Below are 17,552 nucleotides of genomic sequence, written 5' to 3'. Positions count from 1 at the left end.
CTAGCTAACTCCTCACTTTCAAACATCATGCAGTCCTTCTTGCAATGAAGAGATACAGGAAACTTCAGCAAAGGCCTACCTTTTCTTCTAAAAATCTTCCTACGCACACAATTCAGAAAAGCAGTTTTAATTTCAAATTAAAAACCATCATTCCCATTCAGTATTTCTGGAATGTACCCCAGGGAAGTCTTCAGGTAAGAGAATAACCTCATAGAATGACACTTCCTACAATCTAGGACATGAAAATGTCATTGCTATTGATATTTTAGACTTTCATATAGATAGTGAGGCTATTCATAACAATGGAAAGCTACTTGTTTTCCTGTTAAGATTTTAAAACTCTACATAAACATATTTATGGAAAGGTTCTATAATTAGGATAGAAATAATGACAGGATAACAGAAGTCAGCTCCCAGTTATTTCAAAAGAGTAATCTATTTAAGGAAGACATTATTTAAAGAAACTTTAACTGTGTTTCTTCTGCTTTACAGATGTCAGGTCCCCATTCAATTTATTAAGCCCACCATGCCTTTGTTGCCAAAACTAGAGCACACAAATTCAGTCACAGAAAATTAAATTACCTAAGTAAGTGAGATGTTTCACTGGAAGTAACAATAATATAAAAAGGCAGTATTCCACTGATTATTACCAACACCCAAAATAAAGAATTTATATATATTGAAAAGATATCCTAAGCCAATAAAAATACTTCATGAATAGGTGCCCAGTGTGAACATTCTAGTTTCATAATGAGATAGCTCTATTCATGGTATCATTACAGCTTCATAAGACATATTAAGACAGTGCAACTGCACACACAAAGTGCACTGAAGAAATATCCAAAGTTTGCTCAGATGTCATTACTGCCATTTGCTCACATCACAAAATACTTATTTTTTTCATTACTTTGACTAAATAGTGGCATAATATCCCAAAACATATTCTTATGCCATATAAATTCACATTTTAAAAGGGAAAATTTTCTATTTTTTCACTTCATGATTAACTGTTCTCAAAATGAAAAATTCCCATTCTCAGACAGATGCAATCTACAGGTGCTTACCTCTGCTGGACAAAAATTAAGATATTCTCTAATAATTTCTAGCAAGAAATCAGGGTTTAGTTTTTCAAAATATTCCACACCAAGAGGAAATCCATGCAAAGATGAAAAGTGAGTATCCAGAACATCATTCAATAAAGCAAAAACTTCTTCTTGTCTCTTATGTTTTTTCATAGCTAGGACTGCACGCAGGAAAGATAATTCCTACAAGAAAAGAAAAAATAAACAAAAAACCCCAAGTATTCTGCATATTCCAGATACAATAATCTGTTACTCATACAATACTGCATAATTATAAATTTTAGCAACTTCTCATTCATATTTACGGATACTCTAATACATATAGTTTGTTGTAAAGGACAACTGATTATTCTACCAAGTCATTCCTTTAATTTGTGCAAGAACCTTTACATTTGATCACAAAATCCTGAAAATAATTAATATTTGTCCCTCCCTGATATTTCAAACTTACCTTCAGAGAAAAAGCATAGCTAGAAAGTGATATTTTTCCTCTGCAAGCAAACAGCCTGGTTGCAAAGTTAAGCAAAACATTAACTTCAACAAAAAGAAAAACTGAAACTTAGACTTTACAGTCCTCCATTAAGAATGCTCTGCTCAAGTGACGGAAATATAAAACATGTAACAGTTAGAAGGCAACAGTTCAGATTGTAATCAAAGTATCTCAGTAAAGAAAGATGCCTCCTACCCCAGATTTCCCAATGGACTGTTGAATTTCATGAAGAAACTCCAACTGCTGCTCTGCATCTTCTAATTGCCCTTGTATTAGCTGACAACGGATAATTCCTGTAACACATGAAAATACTTTATCGCCAATTCATCTTCCTGGTCAAGCACGTGCTTTCTTTTCCACAACTTTTCCTCTCCTCAACCTCTCCATAAAGCAGTACAAGAAAGGAAAGAATGGACCAAGACTTAGGGTAATGCAAACTTTACATGCTCCGAAAAACCTAAGGTAAATGATACATGATTGACACATTAACATACTATAAGGCAGTTTGAAATGGTAAATCTTCAACTGGTTATAGACTAAGAAGAATCACCATAAAGTCTGGCTTCTAAATTCAGAAAAAGTACAAGAAGGAAAACAAGGTCAAGCACACACACAAACCACTCTTGTCATCTAAAGTTTTAATACTGTTTAAGGCCATGGCACAGTCAAGAAGGAAAAAAATACAGAGAAAAATCTGTCAGGCTTACACTCCATTTTCTTGACACAAATGGGACTTTTTATAAAGTGGGGTTCTTTTGGATGTGACACCTACATCCGAAGTATGATGCTTTGACTTGATTATGGTTTTCAATATAATTTGGACAAAATGAGGACATGGATAGCTTGTTCTATCATGCCCTTGATTTTCTTGTTTTTGTAGTGCCTAAGAGTTCTCTAATTCTTTGGCACTACAGAAATTAAATAATAAAGTAAGTAAAATACTGCAAAATGTCTGTGCCTACTACTACTTTGAGAGCTCTAATTTAGAACAGGGAAGATTAGTTTTTCAACAAGGAAGACCAAAAGACATATTTAGTAATAGGTACTGTTGCCACAAGGAAGAAAACACACAATGAATCTGGAAAAACAACCCAGTGCTCCTGCTCTAAATAGTTCAAGATTCTCTTAGTACCAGTAATAGGAAAAAACATTGTCTAGTAAAAATCAAAAGGAAGCGTGAGACCTTACCAGTTAGCGCAGAAACACTTGTTTCATCAAGTGTCATAGCAGTCTTGTACCATTTTAGAGCTTCTTTCACTTTCCCTTGTAAAATCATTTGGTAGCCAAGTTCAGTAGCAAATTCTGCATTGTCAGATGCCAAATCAAATGCTCTTTGTACTAAGGTTTGTGTATGCTGAAGGATGAGCTGGCTCCGGCCACACTAATGGTAAGAACAATTTTTAAGCCTTAAGCTTTTTGTAGTTTTCAGATTCAATTAGACGAACACACTGAATAAAGCCAGGTATCTCATGGAAGAATAAATTAGTCTGCAGTAATTCTATAAAAACTCTGACATTTATGTGGGATGGATTCAAACATAAACATACAATACCATATGATAATGCATAGTCGCTTTGAGTGCTTTTTTACAGCAATTTTTGATAAATACACAGATTAAAGAAACCCTCACTTTCAAGGTTTTGTGATTAACCCTGTCAGTTTCATACAGTAAAGAGATGGTTGGTGAACATTTCTTTATTTTCACTGCTTCTCACTTAAAAGCAAGCAGTAAAACCATTTTTGGAATGAGATGGCTTAAACATTGTAATTCATGCTGAATATAAGACTAGAAATATGTGGTTACCAAAGCTACATGAGTTAATCTATTTCAATTGTCCACAATTTTATACTTTTTAGTAGACATTTAACATCTGTCTACCAAAACAGAACTAAACCAGGATATATAGATTGCTGTATGCCGCTTAAAGAAAAAAAAAAAAGCATACTCACTGTTCTACTGAAAGCTAAAGCCATTTTACAGAATAGCTCAGAATTACGTGGTTCTAATCTATCCAGTGCTTTAATCAGGACTCCCAGTCTTGCTGAAGCCTTGGAGAAAAAGGAATATAATAAATAATAGAAATAATTAAAAAAATAGGACAATCACACAGTTTTCACCATAAACTACTCACATTTTTACTACGCACTAATACTTTGAAATGTAAATTCAGAGGTGTTCAGGGTGAGGAGTTAGACTTGAGAATTCCTAAGACAATATTTTGGAATAGTAAAGTGACAATAAAGCATTTGTCCCTTATCCATGCTCAAAAAAGGTGAAAGGCTTGACCTAAGTCTGATGTAAGACAAGCATGCTCAAAAGCAAAGCACTTGCAAATGCTTTTAACATTAGTTTCTCAAAACACCTAAGGGGATTTTCTGGGCATACAATAATGTTTTTTTAAAATGGTTTTAAATGCACCTGAAATGTGTAAATCTAATAGGCCTTGAAATTTTTCCTTAGACAAGGCTCCTGCAGATTACAGCAGCACAGAACCAACCAAACTATATGAGGAGAACACATAAAGAAGACAGCCTTTGTAGGGACTAGATGCCACACTGCACTATGCTGCGCTCAGCATTCTGCTAGTAAAAAGACTCACCTCAGATGTATTTCCTTCCCTGCAGAGATGATGCAAGGCCTCCATTCTCATGGCTTCTAAATTAAGGGGATCTTTCTGCAATAGTCTAAAGCCAAACAAAAGATGAATGTAAAGAAACCAAACCAAACACTTGGTCAATCATCTATTTTATCCTAAAACAGGAATAGAATAACTTGTTTTTCACAGCCATTTTACATCACAGATATCAAATGAAAGCATAGCTCTTATTTCATGCCTGTCTCAAGAAAGACTGGAATTTGATGCCTGTCTCCTCTTCCATCCAAAACATATTCATGTATCGATGTAGCATCCTCACAGAATTGCAAGGTTGGGTTCTATAAAACTTAATTTACTTGAAATTTATTTTTTAAAAATTGATGCAACTAATTCAGATTCATTCTATTTTTGTTTCAAAGCGTTCTTAGGGTGTAAATCCAGCAAGAAAATAACTCAGTGGTGTGCTACTTCATACTCAACCTATGTGCCGTTTCCATTGTCTGCTCCCAGTCCTGCAGGGCAAGTTGTAGCTTCATTTTCTTTATGAAAGCAGGAATGAAGTTTGGGAAGATGGCAATTATCTGGTTCACAATTTCTAGAGCTCCTGAATAATTCTGTCGGACTTCAAAATACTGTGCCTAATGGAAGGAAAGAAGCAATATCAATAACCTGTACACTCACATAGGTGAGAAGATTCAGAATTTCTTTCACACAGAAACCAGGAAAAAGACCTAGAGAGAAAAAACTCTTTCCTGAAGTAAGTTTTACCTGAGTATCAACCACAATTAGACATATTTGCAACAACCAAACAGCAAAGGATGATGTGTAAAGCCTGGTGTGTGTGGTAAGTGCTCTATAATGATGGCAACTGCAGTATTTACAACCCACTAGTCAGTTGCAACCAAGAAAAAGACAGATATAGCTGAAGAATAAAATTGTTTTATTAAGTTTCAAATTAAGTATCCCACAATTTTATGATATTTAACAAAAGCCAGTGATTAAACATTTATTCAAGCTCTGAAGTACGTACCATGTAAAAACCGACACTCAGCGGGTAACTATTGTTATTAACAATTTTCTAATTGTAATGAGATTTACAGTATTTGGAATACCAAACTTTCAGAAGTCAAGAATCACAGGTTTAAATTAATTCAAGTAGAAATAAATTTAAGACTTAAACCTTGTTTTGCTTTGATATGTTGAATTTACTTACCATATTCCAGGTGACTATATATGTGATTTTTAATTTCATATTTTTAAGACAGAAATTATGCAAACACAGAAGTCTCTGAGTAACTTTCTTAAGCCCGAGATTCATGCCTGTCTAAACCCCAATTACAGTAACTACATTTGACATATACTCTTAATCTAATTCAGTGGTCCACATGCAGCCAAGCACACACCTCATCAAATGCCATTGTGCACACTCTTCTGAACTTCTGTCTTGTAATATTCATTGAACAATTTTTTCTACATTTAACTTTAGAATATTTTAAAAAATCATATTATGTTAATGAGTAACAATGCCTGTGATATTGTAAGTAATATGCTCTGAAACAGAAAATGTGGAACGAAAATAATTCATGCCACTCCTGTGTTTAGCTATTAGATCTTAGCCAACAGCAACTCTGTAAAGTGCATAGGTGTCCCATGCGAAAAGGAAGAGACCACACATTATTATCTTTTCAAGTGATTTGAAACTCATTTTGTACATATAAATACATTAATAGAAAGGTTTTCTTGTGTGCATAGCAAAATCATAACCACAGTACACATTTAGATTGACTGAGTTCAATCTATACCTTTCTTTTCACATTGGTGTCTAAAGAACCCTAAAGTACCTGCAGGGTCTGAGCTGTATCTCTGTTACTTGGACAAGCTCTCTCCAATTACTTCACAAGACTAAAATGACAGGAAGAGCTGAAATAATGAAGTAAACTTACTTTACCAAGCAGTGCAAAAACATCATTGCCTTCCTGCAGTGCTTCATCAAAGTATTTCAGAGCTTTTTTAATGTGAGTTTCTTTCCCACAGGTGAGATCAAGCCATGCTTTCAAAATTAAGCCCTGTTAACAAAATACAAATTGGAATTATTTGCTAAAATTATACAGATACAATAAGTAGAAATAACCTAAATAAAGGACTTTGTGTATCTCTTTTAACTGCTTCAGAGACATAACCAGTCTATAACATAACCTAACACTTTAGCAATTTATTCCAGAGTTAAATTAATCAAATAGTACATTTACTTACAGAATTAAAATGGCATCAAACAAGTCTAACATGGCCATCAGTCAGAACAAAATCTCACAAATGTGATCACATTAGACAGAATATTTTTTTCAAACATTTCAGAACAACATTTTCTTAAGATTTTGTTTATACGAGACACCAAGAAACATACTGGTGCTGAAAAAAGTGAGAAACTTGAGGTTTTTCTTCTTTTTCCTTTATTAAAAAGAAAAATTTGTATGTGAAAGGCAAAACTCATTATATTTCTCAAATCCTCAAAAGTGTTATTAAAAGAACACTCAAACTTTTAAAAGATGAAATGTGTCCTTTTGTTGAAGAACTTACTACTTGTAATGAATGAAACTTATTTCTGTATTCCAAACATTAATTATAGCTTAAGTGAATAAAATCTATTTTGAAGTGCTGAATTATTTAATCAAATTCTAACTGCCGTCAAAACAAAAATTTAAAACATAAAATATCACTAGTTCTCTTAGAACATAAAGAAATGGGTCCTGTATTTAAAACTCAAAGGTTAGTAGAAGAGCCATATTTTGTAATTGCTAACAATCAGAGTCATGATTTTGTTATGCAATAGAAATTGGCTGAATTTTACAGACTGGAGTATTTTCTTAAAGAAAGGCAGGTGTACTTCTATACAAGGAATACATAAACTATCTTATCAAAGTAAGTGTATATTAAACAAATCCTATTTCATCAAGTTTAAACACTTTGAGTCACCTCACAAAAAATCTGACGTAAACATCTAATCATATCTTCATATTACTAAATTGGAAAAAGAGCTAACCATAAGTGAACATTAAAAAAAAATAATTAAATACTAATGTACTTTTTCTTTTCTTTGCATATGTCTGAAAAAAAATAAATTACTTCAATTATTTTCAGCTGGAAATATTTCACACTAAGCAATGTACCCAGACAATATATCCTAAGAATAAAAATAAACAAACAAAACCAAACTACTACTGTTTGAATAAGCAAAGTCATAAATACTGCTGTTTCACCAAAATGACATATCCTCTGTCTTTTTAAGAACTACCATATTATTGCTTTGTGATGTCCTTAATTATTTCTTCATTAATGTAAGTTACTGGTACATTAGCATAAACTAGCCAGTAAATTAGTTCTTATTTAAAATAACTACCAATTTAAATTAATAATCATTGTTAGCCTGAAAGCTAAGCCATTACTTAAATTATACTTTCAGAAACTAATGTTTAGAACAGTTGCAGATTTCTAACTCATGTAATAGATCAAACATAAAACTATAAATTACAAATTGAACAATGTACTGAACCACACAGTGGAACACTTTTGTTTGGTATTACTGTACAATTATGCACACAATATTAACAGCTCTGCTTCAAAGATATTTAACTACAAAAACTAAGCCAAATTTTTTATGCTTCTCTCCTTGAATTGAAGCTGATACCTCCTTTAAAATACCCTTTTTTCCTTTAAAAAAATAACATAGTAAGTTTTCAGAAACCTCTTTAGAGATTCAAGATTTTAATGAATTGTGATGTCTGTATATAAGTGTCAAAGACAATGCCATATACAACACTTATTTCAGTAAAACATCAGGCAAATTTTGCCTTTACAACAGCTGAAAATTTATATCCCAAATCCTCCAGGTAAGTGTGAGCCTTCAGATCCAGATGTCTCCCTTTAGTGAGACTATCATGCTTATGTTTTTGGTAGGAATGATGAGACTTGGTATCAAATAGCAATACTGACTTTAAATCCATTTATTGATTTATTTTCATTTATTGAACCATTATTTATTATTTACTAAGTGAAAATTAATATTAGTTGACTAAAAAATCATTATGGGAATTTACTCAGCTGTGTCAAACGAATTTATGACAGTTAAGAAGGAAAGTACTAGAACACAAAATAGTTCACGATAACCTCCAAACAGCATTAATGCCATAAGTCTTTCACAGTATGCATTGTCCTATTAATCTTTTGCATTAAAGAAAGACAAAAAGTTACCTCTTTACCACCACCAGAAACTTTGATCATTCTATCAACATATTCACGGGCCTTGTCCTCACGACCAAGATGCCACAAAAACAAGCCAGCATAGTACAGAGCCTGCTGTCCCGCTGTTTTACGCTGCTCCTTCAGCCTCGCATCCAACTCCAGAATAGCTTCTCTATCTGAAAAGGTTTTGTTCAGAGTTCTTGTTGACAGCCTCTCAAAATAGTACAAATGAGCAGCACATAAGCCAAGGGCTCCAAAAGTAAATACTCTTTTCTGGACTGTACATTGATAAACATGCAGGCAATCCTACCCAATTAGTAATATTTATCAGGTACAGATGGAAAAGGCAGAAGAGAGCTCCTATTGACACGGCTGACGGGGAAGTCCCAGATGGCGGTTAGCCAATATGATGTCCATCTAGAAGGGCAGGAAGGAAGATCTGGGAAACTACAGGCCTGTCTGCCTGACCTGGTGTCAGAGAAGATCATGGACCAGATTACTGAGTGCTATCACACAGCACCTCCAAGATACCCAGGGGATCAGGCCCTGTCTGGCCAACTCCCTCTCCTGGTCTGGCAGTGGTGACCCACCCAATGAACAAGGGAAAGGCTCTCACTCTCAGAGAGTCTCGAGATCCACAATAAATTTGCTGTCCTGCAGTATTAATCCTCAGGGGCTCAAATAACAGTGATGCCGTATGTCAGAGATGTTTCACATCAAATTGTTTAACAAACTGTGAGCAGCAGCTACAAATGTGCACAGTGAGAAAGATACTGCAGTAACAGTTTAAGATCACTCAATGCACCTGATAAACCAACTCTTACTTTGAGAATGTAATTTTTAACAAAATCATCCCTGCTTTTATGTTGGAGAAAGGAATGCCAAAATTCACAAAATTCTTTTCTCCATTTGTGTGGTCAGGATAACTTGGAAGTTAGAAATGGCACAGCTTTAAAGACATTTCAAGTTGCAGTTCTGCTCAGAAGTACCAATACCAGACATGAGTGAACAACAACCACAAGAAACTTCATTCAATTTTTTTTCCTTCAAAGATTTTTCATCATGGTCGATAAGTCAGATTTTGTGTTTTGGTGTGTGTGCTTTATTTTACATTTATTTACTTTTTTTTTCAACATTCACTCTTACGCTTCAGAGTTTTGTGGTTTGGTATTTTGATTTACAATCCTGCAAGCATCATTCAATTCAGTAACAGATCCTATGTCAAATGCAAAGCCAAAGTGAAACTTTTTAACTTCGGCAGAATTAGCCTACAACTCTCAGGCCTTCACACAGAGCTGTTTAAAACATGAAACAGCTTGTCTTAATAGGCATACCTGGATTAGGGCTCTTTTTATGGGCATAAATCAGAGCCATCATTGTACAAAGTGACACCTCCTGTTTGTTTTTAATAGACTCCAACTGTCGAATACTTTCTTGGACATCACCTTAAAAAAAAGCACAGAATAAGCTATCACACTTTTCAAGACAAAGAATATAATCATCAAATATCGATCTGACTTAAATTTTCCCTTCTATTTTTTCTTCCATGCTTTTGCTCATTATGCATATATGCAATTTCACTTGTTTGTGCAAGTCTTTCAACCAGAAAGAAAACAACATCTCAATGCAAAGAACTCGAATTATGTACTAATTCTGCCAACTGTCAGAAAGACGAAAATCACATTTATTTTTTTATACAGGACATTGAGCAGCTCTTTCTGCTCCTTCTTCTTTATATAACCAGGATTTTTGCCTTATTTGTGTATAAAAATTTTGAGTATTAGCAAAATAGACAGTATCTTGAAAAATGACAGGATTCTTACATAAAAACATCTCGGAGTTTGGGAACAGACACACTCCCTCAAAACCAGCACACCTAGACTTGCCTCAGCTTTCCCTCATGTTGGGTTACTTGTTAATATCTCTGACATCCTTGGAATATACATGTTGCTAAATAAACTTCCCAGAACGGTGTAATTTATACAAAGATCCTCCCACTAGGTATTAGCTGTCAGTTTCCCTGAGACAGAGGATACAGCAAAATTATCATAGCTGCTTTGAAGGGAAAAGCTGTTAGCTGGGAGACACCAGTGAGTTTCTGATCAAATGCAATATGCGTTTGGGCAGAGCTCAAATTCCCTCCAAGGAACCCATTTACCTGACCCATGTTCATGAACCCACGAAAAAGAAAAATACTTGCTTTTCTCACTTTGGTACCATGCTGTCCAGATCACTCTCATTCAAACTGGGGAGGAGCGGTGACAGATGGTAACACACCGGTAATTTACCCAGCGCGGCATACATTCAGACTCCGTAATGCCGCTCTTCCCTGCGCAGCGCACTAAGGGCTGAGGTTCGGCAGGTGAGGAAGGGAAGCGCAGCGTTTGGGGAGGAGCGGCCCCGCCCTTTACCTGCCCTCAGCGCGCCGTAGGCCCGGTAGAAGAGCAGCACGGGGTCCGCGCCCAGCTGCGCCAGCGCCTCCTCCGCCGCGGCCCGGGCGTGCTGGAAGAGCCCCTCCTGGCAGTAGTAGTTGAGCAGCGCCTGCGGGGAAGCGGCCGCGGGTCACCGGTGCCAACGCTTCGCCCCGGGACGGCCCCGGAGACACCGCGCCCACCGCCCCGTCCCGCCCCAGCCCGGCCGGCCGCACTCCGGCCCGGCACCCCCGGCCGCCCCCACCCCTCCATCCCTCCGCCGGGGCGGGACGCGGTGGCGCCCACCTGCTGCACCTCAGCGTCCATCGTCGCTACCCAACGGCAGTGCGGGGGGGCTCCGGAAGGGTGAGGATAGCGCCGTGCCATTGGCTCGGGCGGCAAGGAGGCGGGAGAGACACGGGAAGGAATCCCCCAGGAAGGCGGCGGGGCGGACACCGGGGCGAGCCTAAGGAGCGGGATGGCGGCTGGCGGCCCGTGGCGCCCCCTGCCGGCGGACGGGAGGGCGGCCGTGCCCCAGGGGCGCTCGCGGCCGGGGTGCCGAACGGGAGCCTTGGGAATGTGTAATTGCCTTGCTTTGCTTGGCTAGATGGAGAAACTTCATTTACAGCCTGACAGAGGCATGACGAACAAGCCGGGGTTTTTGACATACTTGTCCAGGTAGCCCTTTAAGACATATTTTGTCCACGTATTAATAAGAAAGTACTTATCTTTTAATTCTGATACCAATTATATAAATGATTTATTCAGTCCAACACCATTTCACCTTTTTCAGAAACGCACTCAAATGTGAGATGCTCTGTAGCCTGTTTGTGAACAGCGCCCAGCAAGAATAAACTGGCTCTCCATCCAGGTTGGGCAATGTCATGGATCTAGTACTATTTTGTGTCCTCATTTTGTGTTTGTGAACTCCTGAGTGCTCAGTTCTCGTTCCTGTGGCTGCTCTGAGCCTCCTGGGACACGCAGGGCAGCTCTGGTACCCGATGGCTGTGCACCCCACTGCACGGAGCTGCTGCATGAAGGCACTCCGGGCACAACTGTTGATACGTGCAGAAGCATCATGTCTAACACACATTAAATAAGAAATCCCTAATTAGTGACTAACAAGGATTTTCTTACATGAAAGAACAGTATGGCTGCTGTAAAGGTTTTCAGTATCCTCTCATTCTGTGGTTTAAAAGCATACTTTTTTTATATTAATGTCAGATAATAAACACAAAAGGAACGTACAATAAAAAATGTAATCTTTATTATTTTGACGCATTAATAATGTTCTTTAGCATCAGTTAGGGTAATAGCATTTTCCTGCATGCAGTTCACTAATACAGATTTAGTCAATAATTTTAATAAAAGTAATCTATATTTAATTTTCCTGTGTAAGAAACATAAAATGTCCTGATGGATTGGATTATATAATTTTCCTACTTTCTCTGTGAAAAAATTTTGTGGACCCTAAATAACATTTCGAACTGTTCTAGTGCAGCATGAATGGGAAAAAAAAATCTATGAGTAAATATGAGAAAAGATTCAGGATTCTCTGAAAGAAAGATAATATCTGAAAACTTATGATGCAGGCACTGCTTAGACATTCAATTTGAACTTTAGACCATTTCCCAACTGCAAAAAAAAAAAAAAAATCCCCAAAAACATAGCTTTTTAGAAGCAAATTATGAACTTATTTAGCAGAAATTATTTATATGTTGGCAAATACTGTAAAAAAATAAGATCCTACAGTTATCCATTCACTTAGTTATATCTTGTTCTCTGGAGTTCTTCTGTGAAAAAGTGCTATGGACTGAAAGTAACAAAAATGTTGTGACATCAACCTGAAGATAAAATTCAGTTCTTGTTTTATGTACATAATGCTGAAAAATAAAATAAAATGATTTTTACAGTATTTATATTTGCTTATAAAATCCTAACATTATTTTCAACAGGTTTAGTAGTTTTCAACATCTGTACAGTTTGGATATACACTATATGCTTTTCACTGAAAATTCAGAAATGTAAAACAAATAAGCTCCTAAATAGCTGCAAAATATTGCTTAATGGTATGGAAGAATGAGGTCTTTTTGAGTAGTTTATTTCATTTAGCTCTGATGTATGGCTTCCCATGTTTAAGAATCCTGGACGGTTAAAGGAATAGCAGCATTGGCAATATAAACATGCATTGATTGCATCCAAACTATCTATAATGGTAGATAATACGTAATTTTACCTGTTGAATGCTTGCACACTACACTTATTGTGGTACATATTTGATGCAATAAATGTGCTAAAGTCATTATCTGTTTGCTCAAACATGCACCACAGGTTAAAAATTATTTACATAGCAGAGGGCTTTTCATTAACGTGTACAACATCAACCTTACTGAGAGCTGAAGATGGCTAAACAATACTGCAGGATAAAGCAGAACAACTTTGGAGAGGGCTCTTTTTCATCAATTTGGTGGGCTGAGGCAGATTCATTTAGTATTTGTATGCAGAAAGACATTTGACAGAGACAAAATCTGTGACTCCAGACCTAGGAAGAAGTTTGCACCTTCTGAAACTTAATGGTCTGTGCAAAAAGTAAACCATATTTACTATTCTTGTGAGTTGTAGAGGACTTTACAGGCATACTAAGACTTGTTTGAACATGATACAATATGAATACATTAATTAAGCACCTCAAAATCTGTTATTCCTTTCCAGAAACACTGTGCTAAAAAAAACCTGTTGTTCTTTATGACTTAATGTTATTTTCATGCATGATCTATAAGTGCAGCATGCCTTCATGCAAATAATTTCTGTGTGTATATTAGTTGTATAATAGAACACCTGGCCCTTGTACCTGTAAAGGTGTACTTAATTCCCTGCCCCAACAGAAGCCCCATTTACAAAAATAGTCACATATAATAAACAACATATGAATAAAAACAAGATGAATCCACCAACACAGATTTTGTAAAAATATGAAGTATGTGGCAGTTGAAATGCAAACAGTGGATACAGTTACCATATTATTTTATGCTAAACACACAAATACTTGGTTTCACACCCCTTTAACTGGTCCCTACAGTCTGTGTAGCCATTTTTTCTCTCCTCTTCAGCAGTGTCAGCTGGTAGTGAGAACAGTAACCTCCTGTCAAGGTTGTTTCTTCTTATCACAGTCACAGTCACTGACAAGGGGTCACTGTCTTTTAATAGGCACTGACCTTTAATGTACAGTATATTTGTAAAAATTGTCAGTTTGGCATAGACCTCCTTCAGGAGTCCTGTTGACACAAACACAGGCTATGAACTACTTTGCACTTATATTATTTTGCTTGCTATTTGCTCTTATTTCTGACCATCTTTATCTTCCTTTTCATGCTTTTCTTTCACTGGCCTCATTACACGATCATAAGAGGGTGGACAAACTGCTGTTGATGCTGTTATATCTGTTTTCTCTGTAAATGAGTTTTCATTTAATTTGTCAATAAGGATTTCATCTTTCATACCCTGACCAGCCCCACCTTCAGTTTTATTTTTGTTATAGATAAAGGAAGCTTGTTTTACTGTTCGTTTTAAAAGGTGACGTCTGTAAGCACGCTGAATGATGACAGCAGACACCTCCTCCTGTTTTCTTTTCAGTGTGGTTGTAATTGGTTCATAGGAAGCTTTAGAAGGGTTGGATGCCATAAACCGATCTTCCATCTGTATTCTGAGAGCGTCCATCTCCCCACTTTCCCCCAACACACGCTTTGTGAAAGCAAACAAGATGTCAAGGCAGTGAATTCTGTCACCGCTCACCATGGGCAGGTCCATTGCAATAAGCTGGACTTTGTTGGGTTTGGGTAGATGAAGAGGAGGGTCAAGAGCTGCTGCAAAATCAGACAATTTCTCAAATTCCATGAATTGTGTTGCATCGGGATCAAACTTCTCCCAGACTTCATAGAACATCTCAAAGTCATCCTCGCTCAAGGGTTCAGCACTTTCTTCAGTAGCAACACCGAAGTTCTCCAAAATCACAGCAATGTACATGTTCACCACTACCAGAAAGGATATGATAATGTAGCTGACAAAAAAGAAAATCCCAACAGAAGGGTTACCACAGTCACCTTTCACAGAGCTCCCTGGATGAGCCTTGTTAGGGTCACAGTCTGGCTCCCCACTGTTCAGAATTGGGGCGAGCAAACCGTCCCAGCCAGCGGACGTGGTGATCTGAAACAGGCAGATCATGCTGTTGCCAAACGTTTCAAAGTTGAACATGTCATCAATCCCAGCTTCCCTCTTGACATAGGCAAAGTTGGACATGCCAAATATTGCGTAGATGAACATGACCAGGAAGAGCAGCAGCCCAATGTTGAACAAAGCAGGAAGAGACATCATCAAAGCAAAAAGCAGAGTGCGGATTCCCTTGGCGCCTTTAATGAGGCGCAGGATTCGACCAATTCTGGCAAGTCGGATGACTCTGAATAGTGTGGGAGACACAAAGTACTTCTCAATCATCTCAGCTAAGAACATGCCTAAAAAAGAAAAAAAAAGAAAACCAATCGCTTAATCTCCATATCACAATAGAAATTTAGAAACATAGTTTTAAAATTGGCAGTTTTATGTAGCAATTAAAGATATTTTTTAGATTACACTTGATAATTTCTGTTTTAGCAGTTATAGGTAATATTTGCAGGTGCAATAAATGTTGGATGATTATAACAGTTTTGATGGTTGGTTCAGCTAAATTACAAGTTAAAATGTAAAGTTAAATGACTTGGCTGTAAATCTTGCAATGGCAAAAGCTCATCAGATAGCTCTATTCAAGTAAAAGTTAACCTCCTATTCATTTTACCTTCTTTTTAGTTTAATTGACAAGTCTTACCTACTATAGAGAGAATGACAACCACAAAATCAAAAATGTTCCAGCCTATAGTGAAGTAGTAATGGCGAAGTGAAATTAATTTCAGGACACATTCTCCAGTGAAAAGGACAATGAACACAAGGTTTATCCAGTATAAAATATTTTCCATTTCTTCGCTCTGGTCATCTGTTTCTACCATCATGGTAACCATGTTAAGACAAATAAGAATCATGATGCTTATGTCAAATACTTGCTGTGTCACAAAATCAAAGACCATGCCTTGGAATTTATTCTGAGGAAGAAAGAAAAAAAGAAACATCCAATACAAGCTGTAATTTATTTTCTTTTCCTGTTAGAAGAAAGTAGAAAAACACATGCAGTAAGGCTTATGAGACTTCAATAAAATTGTAACTAGTGGTCTTGAGTACTCAATTATAACAAGTAGTTTAGCCTCCTGTGTTGCATATTTATATATACAATAGTTTTAAGTGAAAAATAATTTTTTGTTTTATTTTTATTTTCCATTTCTGCTGAATAATGCCCTGGTTACTGATAATTTTCAATTGACATATTTCTGCTCTCCCTATATCAATAAAAACTCCTTGTAAATAACTATTTGTCTGATGTGTATAAATAATTTTACCCCTGGTCTTGGTATAGGTTTTTGTGGTTTTTTGGATCCCAGCTTTTTCATTGCATTGTAGTATTTCTTCTGCTCTTCTGTCATAAATATGTCTTGACCTCCAAAGTAAAAACATGAAATCAGAACTGGTTATAATCACATTTATATGCAGTGCTGAAAAATCTCTTAGAGAAATATGATTGAGTGATGCAAAAATCAAGAAGACTAAATTGGGAAGAAATCTCTTAGATATCAAATGCAGCTGTCTACAATCTAAGCATTTAGTCTAGAAATCTGGACATCCACTACTGTATCTAAAAAAAAAAAAAAAAAAAAAAAAATGCCAGCAACATTTTTTTACAGTTATTTTCCTGGAACTCCAAGAAATAATTTCCAGTACCTCTCTTCTTTTATAGGAAGAGATACAGTAAATAGTATTTGAGATAAACTCAGATAGTCTGGAGTGCTCAATACTGTCACTTCTGAACTGTGATTTTAGTGAAACAAAGGAAAAAGACAAAGTTAGGTTTTCAGTACAGGAATGTGATTTAGGTATCTCTAGTTTAGCAATCACATTAGCATTGGGACCCAAAGTCTTCAAGGTTCTTGAGAAGATGGATTATCAGACTTTGGAGAAACTTAGTTGAAGACTGAAGCACCCCTGGTACTATTAACAGCAAAATTCTCTCGTGTAAATAATTTTTATTAGTTCTGTGTTCAGTGAAGTTCTGTTTAGCAAAAGCATGAACCTGTCTTTGTAGTGTGACAATGAAGATAAAGAAGGAATTATGGGTCTTTCAAATTTCTAATCAAAACCTTGTAATCTTGTTTTAGAGACAGCTTATATGAAAACCTATGAGACTTCCCATACCTCTTAAAAATTTTTCTTTGACAAGAGATACTTGCAGGCATCTAATTCCAGGAATGCCAATGCACACATAGGACTGGATACAGCCCTTTGTGGATGAGTGTGTGGGAAGGCTGAAGATGTGGGAATGCATGGACCATAAGCTGGGCAGGCTCTCTGGCTGTATACCTCTATGTTTCTACATGTAGAGCATCCAAAAATCTTGCTCATTATTAACATAAACCCAAAGAAAGTGATGCAATCAAGTAAAGTAAAAGTAAAGGAGTAATTCATAGCTGCTTTGGTCCTTGAGCTTTCATTGCTTTATCTATTTACAGAAAATAATTTTAAAGGCAAGCATCTCTTACTCAGACCACATATACCAGTGAGATTATCTACAGCTGGATCAAGCAGGAAGACTTCATGA

The 17,552-nt window shown here is 36.5% G+C and overlaps 2 protein-coding genes and 1 long non-coding RNA gene across 4 annotated transcripts in view; 1 reads left to right on the top strand and 2 right to left on the bottom strand.

The window, feature by feature from the left end:
• The window catches only part of TTC21B (tetratricopeptide repeat domain 21B), a 31,573-nt gene extending 20,082 nt beyond the window's left edge, over window positions 1-11,491 (bottom strand). Inside the window, exons 1-11 of one of the 2 annotated variants that reach the window (XM_056496201.1) lie at window positions 11,126-11,491; window positions 10,820-10,949; window positions 9,743-9,853; window positions 8,418-8,584; window positions 6,113-6,235; window positions 4,650-4,807; window positions 4,173-4,257; window positions 3,523-3,621; window positions 2,761-2,953; window positions 1,768-1,865; window positions 1,065-1,265 (exon numbers count right to left, since the gene is read on the bottom strand). In XM_056496201.1, coding sequence (XP_056352176.1) covers window positions 1,065-1,265; window positions 1,768-1,865; window positions 2,761-2,953; window positions 3,523-3,621; window positions 4,173-4,257; window positions 4,650-4,807; window positions 6,113-6,235; window positions 8,418-8,584; window positions 9,743-9,853; window positions 10,820-10,949; window positions 11,126-11,206 — 1,446 coding nt within the window. In that variant the 5' untranslated portion in view covers window positions 11,207-11,491. The other variant, XM_056496202.1, reaches the window with a different exon arrangement.
• On the top strand, window positions 10,880-14,139 carry LOC130255475 (uncharacterized). The gene is made up of 3 exons (XR_008840937.1): window positions 10,880-11,185; window positions 11,427-11,497; window positions 11,613-14,139. It is a non-coding gene; the product is annotated as an uncharacterized LOC130255475 (long non-coding RNA).
• The window catches only part of LOC130255471 (sodium channel protein type 1 subunit alpha-like), an 87,503-nt gene continuing 83,872 nt past the window's right edge, over window positions 13,922-17,552 (bottom strand). The window contains exons 25-27 of the mRNA XM_056496187.1: window positions 16,300-16,404; window positions 15,678-15,948; window positions 13,922-15,327 (exon numbers count right to left, since the gene is read on the bottom strand). Coding sequence (XP_056352162.1) covers window positions 14,159-15,327; window positions 15,678-15,948; window positions 16,300-16,404 — 1,545 coding nt within the window. The 3' untranslated portion in view covers window positions 13,922-14,158. The remainder of the gene's footprint in view (window positions 15,328-15,677; window positions 15,949-16,299; window positions 16,405-17,552) is intronic.

This window comes from Oenanthe melanoleuca, chromosome 7, assembly GCF_029582105.1.
Source record: "Oenanthe melanoleuca isolate GR-GAL-2019-014 chromosome 7, OMel1.0, whole genome shotgun sequence".
In the NCBI taxonomy this organism is placed as follows: Eukaryota; Metazoa; Chordata; class Aves; order Passeriformes; family Muscicapidae; genus Oenanthe; species Oenanthe melanoleuca.
Note: the sequence above shows the minus strand (reverse complement) of the source record. Positions and strands in the feature narration are given on the sequence as shown.